Source organism: Leptonychotes weddellii, chromosome 4 (genome assembly GCF_054177405.1).
Source record: "Leptonychotes weddellii isolate Sample4059 chromosome 4, ASM5417740v2, whole genome shotgun sequence".
Classification (NCBI taxonomy): Eukaryota; Metazoa; Chordata; class Mammalia; order Carnivora; family Phocidae; genus Leptonychotes; species Leptonychotes weddellii.
In genome coordinates, this window is record NC_138372.1 from 142927058 (window position 1) to 142944773 (window position 17716).

The 17716-nt window shown below is 33.7% G+C and overlaps 1 protein-coding gene across 3 annotated transcripts in view; it reads left to right on the forward strand.

Moving 5' to 3' along the window:
* Positions 1–17716, forward strand: part of OXR1 (oxidation resistance 1) — a 354710-nt gene that overhangs the window by 294015 nt on the left and 42979 nt on the right. For all 3 annotated transcript variants that reach the window (XM_081816396.1, XM_081816397.1, XM_006731720.3), the window contains 4 exons: positions 1236–1318; positions 5740–5847; positions 6774–6887; positions 13158–13310. In XM_081816396.1, coding sequence (XP_081672522.1) covers positions 1236–1318; positions 5740–5847; positions 6774–6887; positions 13158–13310 — 458 coding nt within the window. The remainder of the gene's footprint in view (positions 1–1235; positions 1319–5739; positions 5848–6773; positions 6888–13157; positions 13311–17716) is intronic.

The window sequence follows — 17716 nt, forward strand, 5'->3', positions numbered from 1 at the left end:
ATACCACATCTTTATCCATTCATCTGTCGATGGACATCTTGGCTCTTTCCATAGTTTGGCTATTGTGGACATTGCTGCTATAAACATTGGGGTACACCTACCCCTTTGGATCACTTACTAATTTCTTTGACAACTATCATTTTAGCCTTGTAGAATATTGAGGGTGACTATGGCATTTTTCCATTCACTATCTTACTCAGTTTTGAGTTTTTTTGAGATTGATTTTAATCATTTTAAATTATTTAGATAGGAGTGGTGTTTATCAATTCAGTGTAATGGTTGTTACATGAAGTATAGATGAGAAGGTTAGGACTAATGTAAAATTTAAAGTGAAACAGATACCATAATCTCAGTGATAATAACAAGTTCAAGTGAAATATCTTGATAAGCAAGTGAAAAATACCTAGTGGAGTTATTTTTTCCTGTGAGGACTAATGTTACATTTTTCAAACATGGTTTGGTTTATAATAATAATGAATAGTAATAATAATATATATCCTCAAATATATAGTTAATTGTAATCAAGTTAGATAGGTTGAAAGAAATGATCCATAATTCAGTTTTTAATAAAACTTAATAATCCATGGGGTGCCTGGGTGGCTCAGATGGTTAAGCGTCTGCCTTAGGCTCGCGTCATGATCCTGGGGTCCTGGGATCGAGTCCCACATCAGGCTCCCTGCTCAGTGGGGAGCCTGCCTGTCCCTCTGCCTCTCTGTCTCTCATGAATAAATAAATTAAATCTTTAAAAAATAAAATAATCCTTTCGCTGACCGTTGCTTATGTTTTGAGTTGACTTCCTTTTTTTTTTTTTAAGATTTTATTTATTTATTTGACAGAGATACAGCGAGAGAGGGAACATAAGCAGGGGGAGTGAGAGATGGAGAAACAGGCTTCCCACAGAGCGGGGAGCCCCATGCGGGGCTCGATCCCAGGATCCTGGGATCGTGACCTGAGCCGAAGGCAGACACTTAACAACTGAGCCACCCAGGCGCCCCTTGAGTTGACTTCCAGTTACTAGAGTGTCTCATACTGGTCAGTTCCTAAAGCAAGCAAGCAAGAAGATACATTTCCTTTTTCAATAGTTGGTTGCATTTTAGAGCAGAGAATCCTAGGGAGCAAGCTGTAGTAGTACTAAGTCTAGTAGATAACTACCTAGTGAGCTCTAGTTAGCAGTCCTTCACATTGCTCTGAAAAGAAAATGAATTTAATAGGAGTTTTACCTCATTTTCTTTCAGACACTGGCCAGAAGAAGACCTTAGACAAGAAAGATGGGAGACGAATGTCCTTTCAGAAACCTAAAGGAACTATTGAGTATACAGTAAGTTATTTGCTTTTGAAAAGACTGACTTGTCTTTGCAAGAGTGTTACTTAAGACATTCTTCATTTATACTATAATAAATAAAACAAAGATTGTTAATTGTCTTATTGCAAAAATACTTGCCATTCAGTAACTGTTTTATTAATAATACTTAAGTTCTTAATTATATTTTAGGTTTTATTTTTCCTTAAAGAGAAATTTTATTGTGTGATAGAAAGACAGTTATCCCAGCAAGTTTAATTTGATATAGATGGTAATTTATGGGGAGTCAAAATTCCTGTGTTCTAATAATTTTTATTAGATTAGGGTTTTAGGAAAACATTTACTCTTTTAGAAATGTGATCTTCATTATATTCCCAGCAGTGTTAAGAATAATGAAAATGGCAGGTAGAATACTTAGAAGATAAATTGACATTTATCTTTCCAGAATAACCTCTCACATCATGATTATTTGCACTGATTTATGGCTAATTTTGTTTGGCTTTGAATTGGAACTATTTTCTGTGTTTTTCAAATGACCTTCAAATCTCTCTCAGTCAACTTTTTACATTTCTGGTTACTATGGAAAACTAAAGTGAGAAATCCACTTTAGTCTGTGGTGTAATGCTTACCTGATTACATATGAATATTGTTTATTTACATAATGTTAACAAAATTATAAGCAGTTCTTTAACTGACCTTAATTTTGTTGTTATTTTGTGTTTTTCTAATATGTTACAACTGCATTAAGAAGCAAATAGCAGTTTTAAACAATCTCTGCATTTGTGTCATCATGAAACCTTCCAGTCTTGGTTTGATTTTGATTATTTTCCATGTATCCTTAAAATTGGAAAAAATGTCAAAAACTTGGTTTACTCTTTATTTCTATATGTTGTATAATTGATAATTTGAGATTTTATTTTTTTAAAAAGTTAGGACCCAGATATTTAGGGTAGAATTATTTTTACCATTGAAAGAATCTTAAAGTATATTATAAGCTTAAATTGAGTGTGCTTATACCTTCTCTGCATGATTGAGAAATTGAGAAAATAAGTTCAAACAGTAAAATAATGGGTCATGTAATTTGATGTATTCATTAGTGTTTATTCAGGCATAAGATTATAGGCATGAGGCATAAGATGTTATTTACACATGTAATCCTGTGATTATGAGGAATTGTAAATGTTTAGTTTGTTTTGAATTTAGGAGTTTACCATTCTTTTCTTGTAATTCAATAAAACTTGTGTTATCTATAACAAAGTAAATTTAAATTAAGAACCATTATTTTATAGGGGGAGTAATTGAAACTTGAAATTATATTTTTTCTTAATGTTATAATTGACCTTTTAGAAATAATCAAGTGTTAACCAGAAAAGTTATAAAACATCCTCTTGCAGGTCTTTGTTTAGACTTTTACGCCCTATTTTTTAATTATTTGTTTATTCCCTATGCCAAATCCTAGAAGAAAGAAAGAAGTGTATTTCTAGAACTGAGTACGATTTTATTGTCTTCTATTCTTATTATAGTTTTATAAAATTTTCGTATAACATCTTTATATAAAATATTTATATAACATTTTTATATTTAGGAAAAAATATATTTCCTCTCTATTCTCTTAAAATAAAACTTTTGATACCATAATGTACTCTCAGAATTTGTTCTGAAATATTTATGATCTAGCTTAAATATATTTCATACCACCTATAGTATAAATCAGTCATTGTATTTACATAGCTTTAAAATTAAAGTTATATATATAAACACACATACATATTGTTTTTAATTATGAAATCACTTTCAGTAGGAATCAAAAGTAGACCTTGAAAATGCTATACATTATCATTTTCTTCCTAGTTAACTTAATATTTGTATACCTTTCTAATGAAAGAGCCATTTCCAAGGGCACTAATGAATTTCTAATTATCAAACCCAGGGGCCTTTCCTTTGTTGCTTTTTGCTCATTGTTCGTTCTTCCTGGTTTTACTTTTCTTAACAGTTGTTTTCAGTGAGGATCTGGGAATGGATAATCAGGCAATGTCTGAAAGTCTTTACTGCACCCTCATTCCTGGTAGTTGACCTGTCTATAGATCATCAGGTTGACAGTTGTTTTCTGACAGCGCTTTCAGTGTTGTAATCCACTTTCTTATGTCCCTCTGTTGCCTTTTTATTTTTATTCATTTCTAGGCAGTCTTCTCTTTTTAAGATTGTTTTTGGAGTTTTCCCTTTTTTCTTTACAGTTCTACAGTACCATTGTGATAAGTCCTGATTCAGACAAATTTTTACTTACTGTGTTTCTTCAGTCTGAGGAGTATATCATTCATAGTTCTGGAAGATTATCACCCATCATTTCTTTGAGTATATCTCCCATTTTCCCTCTATTTGTTCTTGAAACTAATTGGACTACATTTTGCCATCATTATCCTTCATTGCCCTGGTATTCTTGCTGTCAGTTTTACTCTATCTTCCATCTCTTACTGGCTGTTCTGTTCTTCTTGATTCTGAATGTAAGTGGTCCCTTGTTTCTTTTCACTTTTCCATTTAAATTCTATTACTTAGAGATCTTAAGAACTTTACTGTATAAACTATGTGGAGTGAGACTCCAATTTTTTTCTATTCCTACCTTTCTAGATGCTTGTATTTCCTGCTTTCATTTGATACTTAACAAACTGTAGCAAACCTTTTACCAATTTCTCCATTCCTTGTCCAGTGCTTGATTTTCTTATTTTCGTTTCCCTTCAGTCTGTTATTCATCCAGATTGGAATTTTGAGATTCAACATCAGTTGCTTATTGCCATTTGCTCCCCTGACCTGCTACTACTACAACTACCATCGTCACAACCTCATTCATTCCATGATTGCTTTCTCGAGTCTTATTTGGAAACCTTATATACCTTAATCTCTTTTTACATTTCTATTACTTTTAACCTCATTTACTGCAGTAGTGTTAAGTTGGTTTTTCTGCATTTGTTCTCTTGCCTCATTAATCCTAGACCTGTTGTCACTCAGGCCATATAACTTCTTTGCTTTATAACTATTGGCGTCTTTTATTACTTTCATCACCCCCATTTAATAGGATCATTGTGAGGATAAAATGTGAGATAATATGAAAGTATTTTGTAAACTTACAGATGTTACTGCAAAATAAAATTTGTTTACAGAGAGCTTCTACGTATATTATCCCAATAGGGTAAGTGATAGATCATCTCATTACACAGATGAGAAAGTTTGCGTAAAAGGAAGGAAACAGAACTATTCAATTATTATCCCATGTATTTGTCACAAATTTCGTTTTATATAACCCTTAAAGGAAAACTATATATTTATTGTTTTTTTACATTATATACATACCTATTTTTCCTGACTTTCAAAGTCTTCTATAGCCTAATTCTAAATGCCTTTCCAATCTCATCCTTTTTGAGAATTAACTCTAGTAACCTTCCTAAAATCCTAAACTCATTAGTGTACTCTGGGTGGTTTGGGGAGGAAGAAATAGTATCACACAGAAAGTATTTTGTACTTTTCTGTCTCCTAACATGTCAGTCCTATGCTCTTCACTTTGAATGTTCTTTCCCTTCTCTCTACTTCTCAAATTCCAATCCTTCTTCAAAATCTAGCTTTTAAATCATTTTAATATAGTCTTTCCTGGACAATTTGGAGCAAATATGGTATACTATCCATACTCAGAACTTGTTTTATATTTGTTGTTTCATTTAAATTGCTCTTCATCTCATATAATCTTTTTTTGTCTTTTCCTGTTTTCCAACTAGATTGTAAATCCCTTGTGCACTAAAAACCATTTAGTTGCACTTAATTTTATCCTACACAGCTGTCATAATGGCTTATGTGTAGAGGACTCCAAAGGAATATGACTGATAAGTGACTTTTTCTTTCAGGGTAATTGGCAAAATCCCATAATTTAAGATTTCTATAAATAAGATCATTAAAGGATATTAGTGATTTAGAAGCAGATTGCGAAATGTTTTCTGATTTATATATTTAAATGATAAGATGTATACGTAAAGATCGTTAGAATAGCATTTTCAGGTTAATACAGGCATACTTTGCTAAAATAAAATTTGTATGTTTCTAGGTTCCATACGTTTTAGAAACTATTTAAAGGAATAATGTATTTTAGAGCCTTTGTAAAATAAAAATCATTTGTGTTTTGTAAATTATATTTTGTATTTGGAAATTACTTGAAGTAGAGGCCCACATATAATTGTGATATACTATGATAAAGCATATACACTGTATCATAATAGGTTGAGGCCATTTGCTAACAAAGCACAAAATTTCTCAAGTTAACCTATATCTAAAGATGGAAAATACCACTTGTTAATCAAATGTGAGATTGGTCCACAGACATCTTCATAATATTAAACCTCATAATTTAGTTTTTCTGTTTTAACAGATTCAAATAATTTATTTTTTCTTTCAAACAGGTTGAATCAAGGGATTCTTTGAATAGCATAGCCCTGAAATTTGATACAACGCCCAACGAACTTGTTCAATTAAATAAGTTATTCTCCCGAGCAGTTGTTACTGGACAGGTATCTTTTTTTAATGCATTGGTGTTTAGAAGCATTCAGTAGCAAGACAAAGTATCCACTGCAGTATAGTTGACAATAGAAAATTTAAGAATAATTTTATGCATGCTTTGAACAAATCATATTGTCTCTAGAAGAGAAAATGGTCACTTACACCTGTATTAATTTTTCTTAGTAATTGAAGATTACTAAGATTGAAAATAGTTGTGAATTACCTTTTCAAATGTAATTTTAAAGAGCTTATTACAATATTCAAAGCAATACATGTACATGATAAAAAATTCAAAATTATCCCATCTCAGACTTCCAGTTTTCTTTTCCAGAAGCAACCACATTAACAGTTTGTATCCTCTTCCAGAAATATTCTAGCCTTTCCCTTTTTTTTAAAATTTAACTTTGATTATTAGAAAATGTTTTATTTAAGTATGGCTTGACCTCAGACTTTTTCATGTGTAGGTAGTATTGCACTATATTGATATATTAACAAAGCACAGTAAGCTTTAAACTGTTTCATCTCCTTTGTTATTATAAACATTGCTGTTGGGAACACTCTTCTACATCTCTCTTTTATATGCAGGCATTTCTGTAAAGTCTTAGAAGTAAAATTGCTGAGTTAAATGATAGGTGCATTTTAAATTTTGCCAGCTGTTACCAAATTGTCCTCTAAGAGGAACAGCCATAGTACATGAGAATTACTCTTTCCCCACCCTATCTTTGATAGTACTTATTATCAAACTTGTCTAAATTGAATTTAAATCTTTTTTTACTTCATTAGAATTATTATGGTAGTAAATATTCTTTGAATTTGAAGATTTTTATTTTTTCTATTTATTGGTGAAGATCATTGTTAATGGTACTTGTTTATAGAACACCATTCAATTATTAATATTTCAGCTTGACTGAATCTTTATATGAATGCTTTCTTGCAGGTTTTATATGTTCCTGATCCTGAATATGTCTCTAGTGTTGAGAGCTCTCCATCTGTAAGCCCAATAAGTCCTCTGTCACCAACATCTTCTGAGGCTGAATTTGATAAGGCCACTGTAAGTGTCCCTACTTTTCAAAGATAGCTATGAAGAAATGTCACTGTATATGTGTATATCATCATGCTTTTTTATCCTGCTTTGACTATGGTTAAGAAAAATTTTCCCTTTTTTATTTTGCTACATAAATTTATAAATTTCTGTTTTTAAAGGGAACATTCTTATTAAACCAGACAGCTTAAATTAACTTACTGTTGTTATTGGTGGTGGTCCAGATATTCATCAACTCTCTCTTATAAATACCATATAGTAATTTAAGGAAGGAGTTTTACCTAATAAGCATGACAGTAACACGATAGGAAGTCCATGTCCTGTTTGATTTTTATTTCAGTTTTCTCTATTTATATAGTAGTTAGAACTCTTGAGTTTCTTTTTCTTTCTTTTTTTTTTTTTTTAAGATTTTATTTATTTGAAAGAGAGAGAGAGTGCACAAGCCAGGGGGGAGGGGGAGAGGGAGAAGCCGACTGTAGGGAGAAGCTGAGCAGGCAGTCCGATGCAATGAGGGACTCGATCCCAGGACCCTGAGATCATGACCTGAGCTGAAGGCAGACACTTCACTGACTGAGCCACCCAGGCACCCTTGAGTTTATTTTTGATACACTGCCTTTTATTTATTTATTTATTTTTATTTTTAAAGATTTTATTTGAGAGAGAGAGCATGAGTGAGAGAGCAGAAGCAGAAGGAGCAGCAGAGGGAGAGGGAGAAGCAAGCTCCCCGCTGGGCAGGGAGCACATCCCAGGATCCTGAGATCATGACCTGAGCTGAAGGCAGTCGCTTAACTGACTGAGCCACCCAGATGCCCCTGATACGCTACCTTTTAAAAAAAACTTATCATCTTAATCATTCTTCCAAGTATTCTGAGTAATTAATAGTGGATTAATTTACCTAGCATTTTTAAGGAATGTTCTATATAAGTTACATTTTACAAATGAATTCTAAAGAACCAAACTGTATTTAATAGTTTTGATTAAAATCTCTCTGAAAAGAATTATATTTTTTGCCTTTTTTATGTAAATTAATACTAATCATAATTTCCCATTTTTTTATGACCTAATGATTCTGTTTACACATAAAAGGCTATTCCTCTATTAAATGGCTAGATTACTGTGGGAGAGTCATGTGTGTTGCCTTCCCTACTTTAGGAGGCATCCTTTTTTTTCTGCCCCAATTTGCACTCAGAATTTAAGATACCGAATGACCTATGGGTAACAAAATACAAATCATTAATATTAATTTGCCTATAAATTATTAGACATTATTAGTTGCTAAGCTCTAGTATTAAACTAGCTCCACTTCTTTCATGGAGTAAAGTACATGATATACTGATAACTATTCTTGTCCTTGCCCAGGGACTTTTAGTGTGTATTTGGGTGTGAGACAGTGAGAGAAGTGGGGTCATTTTCAAATATTTATTTGTTGGATATCTTATTTGTATAAATACATCAGCACTGTACTTTAGAATGCAGTCACATGAAAGGAATATATTACATGCTTCAACTTCTCATCTCATCAGACACAGAGCCTGCTGTCTCTGAGGTATCTGTTTCTCCAGACCTTTAGGCCTGTGGGTGATAAGGACTCCTCTGTTGTTTGCCCTGAATTTTTGTATTCACTACATAATATCTGTTGATGATAGCAGAAGTCAGATTCTAATGAGTAGGTCTTGCTGGACCAAATGATACAAGAATACGTTTTTGAACATGGCCATGCCATTGTCCCATGACACTTACAAATTGCTGTACTCATAAGCTGTGCAACAACAAAGGAGAGCAACGTAGGCTTAGGTTAATTTACTTTCTTTTTCAAACCTTAAAGCAGAATTGTGAAAACTTGACTGTGTAGCATCCTGCCTGACTAAAACGCTGTGGGGTCCTTTTCCATCCCTCATCTTTAACCCAAATCTTACCAACTAGCTTTCTTGAAGGCGTAATATCAAAAAAGAAGAGAATGCTAAAGCAACAAAGCCAGGCCTTCTCCTATGTGAAAATGCTTTCTTCCTCACTTTTGCCATGTTAGTGGAAGAGAGGGAAAGAATAATAAAGCTGTATGAATGACCTTTTAATCTGTAACTATTCAGCTGCTGCCAGAGATGCCCAGAAAGTATCCTCTAATATGACTGGTCATATGAATAGTATCTCTAATATGACTGGTTATATGAATACATTTTTTTCTCCCTAGGATGGATCCAGGAAGGAGTTAAGAAATATTGACTTCTTGAAGTTTCCTCTTTCCCTGGATGATAGTTATCACCTGCTATCTGATTATAGGCAATAGTTAGAAATAATTCTTTTGAACAGTAATTTTTAAACTTTAGTTGTATTTTGTTTTCTACCTAGAAATATATTTATTACTAGATTCACAAGATAAAATATTTCTATATAACTTTTACATATCTCTAGTGTTTATATCTCCATATATAATTATTGGATTTAGGTCTCCCATTCTAAGTCCCTTAGAAGCAAGGATCTTATGTTTTATTAAATATAACTCATATTTGTATTACAGTGATTAAAATGTTTATTAGTATTGTTGCATGTTTTTCCAGAAATTGTCAGAGTTTATATTTCTAATAATCACCCATAGGTTTCTTTGCAGTTCAGCTGTGTAGTGGCTTACCATGGAGGCTAAAATATTATGTTCCTGGCTTTGTTAGCATAAAGGATCCCAGTGGGTTTTTTTGAATAATTTATTTCCACATAAAAATACTATCTTTGAGAATTTCCAGGGTCAAACAGTTTTTACCCATTTTTTTCTTCACATATTGATGAAGAAACATAGAAGGAGATAGAACCAGCGTAAGTAAATAAATAATAAATGGCTAAAATTTACCATGTGTCAGATACAATTCTAAGTACTTTAAAAGTATTGTCATTTATTCCTAACCTCAAACTTAGGAGATATAGCACTTGTCCTGGCTATTTCTGTTTTCTCCTGTAGACCCATTCTACACCCTCCTTTGGGCTTTAGACTACATCAGTGGGTTCCCCTGACCTTTTGCTTCTCTTAATTTTGGTCTTTCTGAGAGAAAAGGAGCAAGAGGGGGCATATTTATTCTCTTAGCTCCCTTCCTGCAAGGTCACTTCAGAGTGGCAACATGCTTCAACCTCTCCTCTCATCAGACACAGAGCCTGCTGTCTCTGCGGTATCTGTTTCTCCCCTTTAGGCCTGTGGGTGATAAGGACTCCTCTGTTGTTTGCCCTGAATTTTTGTATTCACTGCATAATATCTTTGTAAATAGTTCCATTTTTAAACTCTTTAAATTAACTCAAGTTGATGTGCCATCTGTTTCTTCTAGTACCTGACCAGTAACAGTGTTTATTTTACATATAAGGAAACTGAGGGAGAGAGGTTAAGTGTCTAAGTTCCTTCAGTTAGCTGGTAGCTGAGTTAGGATTCCAACCCAGGTACTCTGGTCCAGAGCCCATGCTCTTTATTACCACGTTATAGCTGGAAAAATCATAATGTATACTATTTAATCATATTGTACCAAAAAAAATGACCATAAGTCAACCTTTTTGCTTCACTTGTTCTAGTGATGCTTTGCTTTTGCACATTTGAACATTTGGGGCAATGATTGAGGCTCACTAGATAAATATCTATACTTCTTTATTTTTAAGCACCTTTCTGTCCCTAGTGGCTAAAACAGAATTGCACAAAGAAACCTCAGAAAGCACTCAGGAGCTTCAAAATCACTGCATTAAAAATCAGAATCTATATCTATAAACACCAATCAAAACCAGCTACATAGAGATACTGATATTTTGGGTGCTAATACACGAGTATGTAAGTTATAAAGAGATCTAATTACAATCCCTCTGAACGTTGCTTTTTTTTTTTCTTTAAGAAATGTACACTTACGTGCTTATGTGCTATACTTCGAGCATTTACTAAGCTAATCTCATGTATTCTTTTTAATAGGATTACACTGACAAATCGGGATTGCTATAGATACTGAGTTGTAGAATTTGAGACTTTGAGGGAACCTAAGCGATCATGTTGTTCAACGAGGTATATCTTTATATAAGGAAAGCATTTGACAGTGTTTCTTGATACAGTTTTTGTGAATGATTAGGTTACATAGTAGGTAATGTTGTCAACTGGCAGTAACTGAACAGTCATAAAATTTGTTGATAGCTTTGTGCCAGCTTGCAGAGGGCCTTCCAGTGGCTCTGGAACTGGCTTTTATTCCCTTCACACATTTATCAATTGTTTAGAAAAATATTTGAAAGGGAAGGTGTAAGTATTGCAGTGAAGCTCACTAGTTCAAGTGTTGATAATGTGGTTTTTATATATCGGCTTCATCTTACTCATTGGGCAAGTTACTGAACTTGGCTAACCATAAGTGTCCTTTAAAATTAAGGTAATAATGTATATACCTAATATGAATGATTTGAAAATTAAATGAAATGGTTCATATAACACTTAAATATAACACATACTCATAAATGTCCATTAATATTATTGTTGCTAACATCTCCTTTTAAATGATCTGTGCTGAATGAATTTATGTATCATACAAAACTCAAGTATAGTAATTACCAGAGACAACAGGATGAGTATAAAGTTAATAGTTTTTATCATAAAATGGAAAGATTGAGAACTTTGTTAATAGATATTAATGATTAAACAGTGTCATGCATCTGTTAAAATCTAATTCCATTTAGGTTTTTTAAGGTATAATCATAGTATGTTAAATATAGTTGTTTTGCAGTATTCTGTACTGATCTTCCTTCAAAAAGTATCTATTGGGTATCTATTAGGAGAGAGATAATGAAATTTAGAAAGGAAGTTTCAAATTTTGTCCTCATATAGACTTAAGGAATTAGATCCATTTAGTGAAGTAGAAAAAGTTATGTTAAAATTTGAGAGTGCTTTTCAAGTATCTCGAAGTCTTTGAGATTGAAGAGAAGGTATTCTTGTTTATTATTTCAAAAGGCCAAGTCAGAACTATTGGGTATCTGTCACAAAGTGCTGGATTTTAGCTCAAAGCTCTGAAGAACCTTGGTACTATGAAAACTATTCTATAAGGCACTGTTCATTTACTCAGGAATTATAAAATGCCTCTGGAGGTATTTAAGACAAAGAATAAAAGACATTTGTCTAGCCTTCTACATTGTAGAGAATGTTGAACTTTGGGGGGACCCATGAGTTCTAGGGGTCTGTGAACTTGAATAGAAACAATTTTAAATGAAATATAGTATTTTTTCAAATTAAGAATATAAACTGTAGAGTAGCACCATGTATACCTGTGACTTTGTCCCCAGTAGAACTCACAGATATTTTCAAATCATTTTAGAGTTGTAGATATCAAAAATACTGTTTATAGCCATATAGTTCAAAATTATAATTATCAGTCAACACTAGATTTTATTATTTCATGTTTAATAAGGAAGGATATATGTATCAACTATATATAACTATTATAACTATGAATAAAAAATATAACTAATTTTTAAATGTTTTGATAATTATGTTTCATTATAATTGTTTTTCTTTGTAATCCTATATTTTAAGTATTCAAAAAACATTCTGAGAAGGAGGTCCTTAGGCTTCACTGTGAGAATGGTCCATGGCATTAAAAAAAGTCAAGAATCTGTGATCTAACCAATTAATACTTTATACAATGGTATTGATAAACTCTTTGTAGCTTAACATTTTAAATGGCTCTTCCAGTGAAATGAGTTTGGCTGAATTCCTAAGTATCACAGACAAGCACTCCATCTTTTCTCTGCTCCCAGCACCTGAGGGATATATTAAATTCAGGAACAACTGAGTGTGTGTGTTCATGTAGTGTGCAGGTACAAGAGATGTAGTTTTCAGCATTTTACAGATGATTCATAAATATATATCCCATTAAGAAGTCATTGAAAATAAAGTTTAAGCTCTGTTAGAGATCTTTATTGAATGTGAACACAGTGCCATTCTTTCCTTTTTCTTTTTAACGTAAGAATATTTTGAGGGGTGCCTGGGTGGCTCATTCGGGTAACTGTCTACCTTCAGCTCAGGTTGTGATCCTGGGGTCCTGGGATCGAGCTCTGTGTCAGGCTCCCTCTTCTCCCTCTCCCTCTGCCTCTCCCCTTTCCCCCCACCACACTCTGTCTCTCTCTCAAATAAAAAAAAAATCTTTAAAAAAAAAAAAGAATATTTTGAGCTGACCTCCAAGAATGTGATGAGAATAGGGGAAAGCTATTCATTTGGCTTTAATAATGTGCTAATTTAATTTTTATTTAGTTCTCTGAACTGCCTTTATCATTATTATTTTTTTAAAGAATCCTGATGTAGTCCACCTGAAAGAAGCAACTCCCTTATCCACTTTTACTGGTATTCGACCTGCACGAGTTGTATCTTCAACTTCTGAGGAAGAAGAAGCATTTACTGAGAAATTTCTTAAAATTAATTGCAAATATATTACCAGTGGCAAGGTAATGAATAATACCTCAGAAAAATTTTTTTATCGTGCTTTATTTATTACTGAAATATGACAATTTGGCGTTTGCATTTTAAGTTATCAACATCAGCAACTGATTGAATATTTTAAGAAGATACTGGTGGAAATACTAGTTTAGGTTAGTATGGACTTTGCTTATAACTTAGAATCTGGTGGTCTTTTGCAGTTGTTAAAGGCAATGGGATATAAATTTACTGTAATAAAGTACAGCTGATTTGCTATTGGTAGAATATTTCAAAAAGCTGGTATAAAATGACCACTGCTGGGCACTATTTGGAGTGGTAACTCTTGCAAACTTGGTATAACACACAAAAGGAAGATAACTACTATTTATTATTTACTATATGCCAGAAACTATATGAGGTATTTTAAGTATTTCAGCAACTCAAAATAATCCTATGAAGTTGGTGATTCTGTTCCTTCTTCACAGGAAAAACAACAACAACAACAAAACTTTCAGAAAAGGTTAATAAGTCCAAGGTTTCTCTATCATGGCAAGAATTCAAACCCAGTGTGAATGCATGTTTCATCCTACCACACCTTGCTGCTTTTCTCAACAAAGAACTTGTAGTGTGCAGAGGGAGTATAGTAAAGTAACACAGAATTGGAGAATAAACTCCAGATATTGTTTAGAAAGTAACTATAGTATGTTACCAACTTAAGTCACACATGGTTTTCTTTTTCTCTTCGAACTTTAAAGATGTTTCTTTCAGAACTCCAATATTTTCTGACTTGCACTGTTTCTGAAGAGAAGTCTTCTACAATTTTTATATTTGGTGTTTTGTACATTTGTGTTTTCTTTGGTTGCATTTAAGATAGTCTCTCTTTTTTCTTCCTTCAAATTTTTATTTAAATTCTAATTAGTCAACACACAGTGGAATACTGGTTTCAGGGGTAGGATTCAGTGATTCATTACTTACGTACAACACCCAGTGCTCAACATGACAAGTGCCCTTCTCAATAGCCAGCACCCATCTAGACCTCCCCCCACCTCCCTCCATCAACCTTCAGTTTGTTCTCTATCTTTAAGAGTCTCTTATGGTCTGTTTCCCTCTCCCCTTTTTTTTTTACCGCCCTCCCATCTGTTCATCTGTTTTGTTTCTTAAATTCCACATGAGTGAAATCATATTGTACTTGATCTTCTGTGACTGACTTATTTTGCTTAGCATAATATACTGTAGCTCCATCCACATTGTTGCAAATGGCAAGATTTCATCTTTTTGATGGCTGAGTAATATTCCATTGTGTATACTACATCTTCTTTATCCATTCATCAGTTGATGGACATCTGGGCTCTTTCCATAGTTTGGCTATTATAGGTAATGCTGCTATAAACACTGGGGTACATGCACCCCTTTGAATCTGTATTTTTGTATCCTTTGGGTAAATAGTAGTGCAAATGCTGGATGGTAGGGGCGTTCTATTTTTAACTTTTTGAGGAACCTCCATACTGTTTTCCAGAGTGGCTGCACCAGCTTGCATTCCCACCAACAGTGCAAAAGGGTTCCCCTTTCTACGCATCCTCGCCAACACCTGTTGTTTCTTGTGTTGTTAATTTTAGCCATTCTGATAGGTGTGAAGTAGTATCTCATTGCAATTTTGATTTGTGTTTCCCTGATGATGAGTGATGTTGAGCATGTTTTCATGTGTCTTTTGGCCATTTGTATGTCTTCTTTGGAGAAATGTCTGTTCATGTTTTCTGCCCATTTCTTGATTGGATTATTTGTTCTTTGAGTGTTGAGTTGGGTAAGTTCTTTACAGATTTTGGATACTAACGCTTTATCATTAGATATGTCATTTGCAAATATCTTCTCCCATTCTGTAGGTTGCCTTTTAGTTTTGTTGGTTTCCTTTGCTGTGCAGAAGCTTTTTATCTTGAAGTCCCAGTAGTTCATTTTTGCTTTTGTTTCCCTTGTCTCCAGGGACATGTCTAGGAAAAAGCTGCTACAGCCGAGGTCAAAGTTTGCTGCCTGTGTTCTCTTCTTGGATTTTGATGGTTCCCTGTCTCACATTTAGGTCTTTCATCCATTTTGAATTTATTTTTGTGTATGGTGTAAAAAAGTGGTCCAGTTTCATTCTTCTGCATGTTGCTGTCCAGTTTTCCCAACGCTAGTGTTGACGAGATTGTCTTTTTTCTATTGAGTATTATTTCCTGCTTTGTCAAAGATTAGTTGATCATAGAGTTGTAGGTCCATTTCTGGGTTTTCTATTCTGTTCCGTTGATCTGTGTCTGTTTTTGTGCCAGTACCATACTGTCTTGATGACTACAACTTGGTAGTCATGTAGTGATGACTATAGCTCAAAGCCCAGAATCGTGATGCCTCCAGCTTTGCTTTTCTTTTTCAGGATTGTTTGGCTATTCAGGGTCTTTTGTAATTCCATACAGATTTTAGGATTGTTTGTTCTAGCTCTGTAAAAGATGCTGGTGGTATTTTGATAGGGATTGCATTAAATATGTAGATGGCTTAAGGTAGTATAGACATTTTAACAATGTTTGTTCTTCCAGTCCATGAGCATGGCATGTTTTTCATTTCTTTGTGTCCTCTTTAATTTCTTTCATAAGTGTTCTGTAGTTTGCAGAGTACATATCTTTGAGAGTCTCATTATCATTGATTTTGAACCATTGGATTATGATGTGCCTTGGTGTATTTTTCTGTTTTGCTTAGGATTCACTCAACTTCTTGAACCTGTTGGTTTATAGTTTTCATCAGATTTGGAAAATTTGGGGTCATATTTCTTCAAATTTTTTTTCTCCATCCTCTCCTCTTCTTTGGGAACTCCACTTATGCATATATTAGGCTGCTTGATGTTGTGTCTCAACATAGTTCATTGATACTCTGTTCTTTTTTTTTCTTTCTATTTTGGACAATTTCAATTACTATACCTTTAAGTTATTTAATGTTTTGTCTGCCATGTCTAATTTGCTGTTAATTCTATTGAGCATATTTTGTCTACGGCCATACCACCCTGAACGCGCCCGATCTCGTCTATTGAGCATATTTTTCATCTCTGTAAGTTCAAACTGGCTCTCGTATATCTTCCTTGTCCGTAACTACCATGCACAATCTATCCTATATTCTTTAATATATGGAATATAGTTATAATAATTATTTTAATGTCTTTCTACTAATTAATTTCTCGCTCTGACTTCTGGGTTTCTTCCTTTTAAATGACTTTTCTCATTGTGATGAGTCACTTTTTTATTTTTCTTTACATGCCTAGTAATCTTTAATTGGATATCAGATATAAATGTTATTATCTTCTTGGGTGCTGGCTATTTTTATATTTCTCTACATATACTTGTACTATTTTCTGTGATACAGTTGTGTTTTAGAAGCAGTTTGATCATAACATAGCTTGTTTTAAGCTTTGTCAGGCAGGACCAAAGCAACTATAGCTAGTTTTTCCCTTTACTGAGACAATGCCCTTCTGAGTTCTCTGGGGCCCTGTAAATTATAAGGTTTTTTTGCTGTGGTTGGTAAGAATATTAGCTGTTCCTTTCTCTCTTGACTCTATGAATTGTTTCCTCTGCTTCTTTTGAGTGCTGCTGCTTTTCTCGTTCTGGGATAGTTGCCATACATATAGGTAGCATTCAGTGCTCAACTGGAAACTTGAAAGAAGACCTGTGGATCTCCAAACCATTCTCAACTGGGAGTGCTCATCTCTCCTTTCTCTGCCTCTGGCCTGGAAACTCTCCACTCAGTATGCTGGGGCATTTATAGAGTTCATTTTCTTTGTTTTCCCTTATTCAGGTATCATTGCCCAGCATTCCCGTAGCTGAAAATAGTCATTTCATGTATTGTGTGTGTGTGTGTGTGTGTGTGTGTGTGTGTGGTTTTAGTAGTTTTAGGCAAAATTAGTTCTTGGCTAGAAGCAGAATTTCAGTTGTAACCATTTGAATAAAATTTTTATTTAAGTATCAAAGCAAAGATAAAGTCATTCGCAGGGTTAGGAGCAGCTTACAGCCTGGTGTTCATGGAAGGTGAACATTTGCTGGATACTGGCTCTTCCTATAGATTTATTATAATAAAGGTTATTTATGTAAAAATTGTGAAAATTTATCAACAAAATTATAGGTTACAGTGGACTTAAGACTGAAAAAAAAGATCAGTAGAAGTTATTTTCTCTGCTGGGATGTACTCCCAAATCATAGTTTTTTATCTTCTAATATTTACAGAAATATTGTAGTATAAGTGGTAACTTTTACAGACTTTCTTTTCTTTTTTTTTATTATGTTAATCACCATACATTACATCATTAGTTTTTGATGTAGCGTTCCATGATTCATTGTTTGCGTATAACACCCAGTGCTCCATACAGAACGTGCCCTCTTTAATACCCATCACCAGGCTAATCCATCCCCCCACCCGCCTCCCCTCT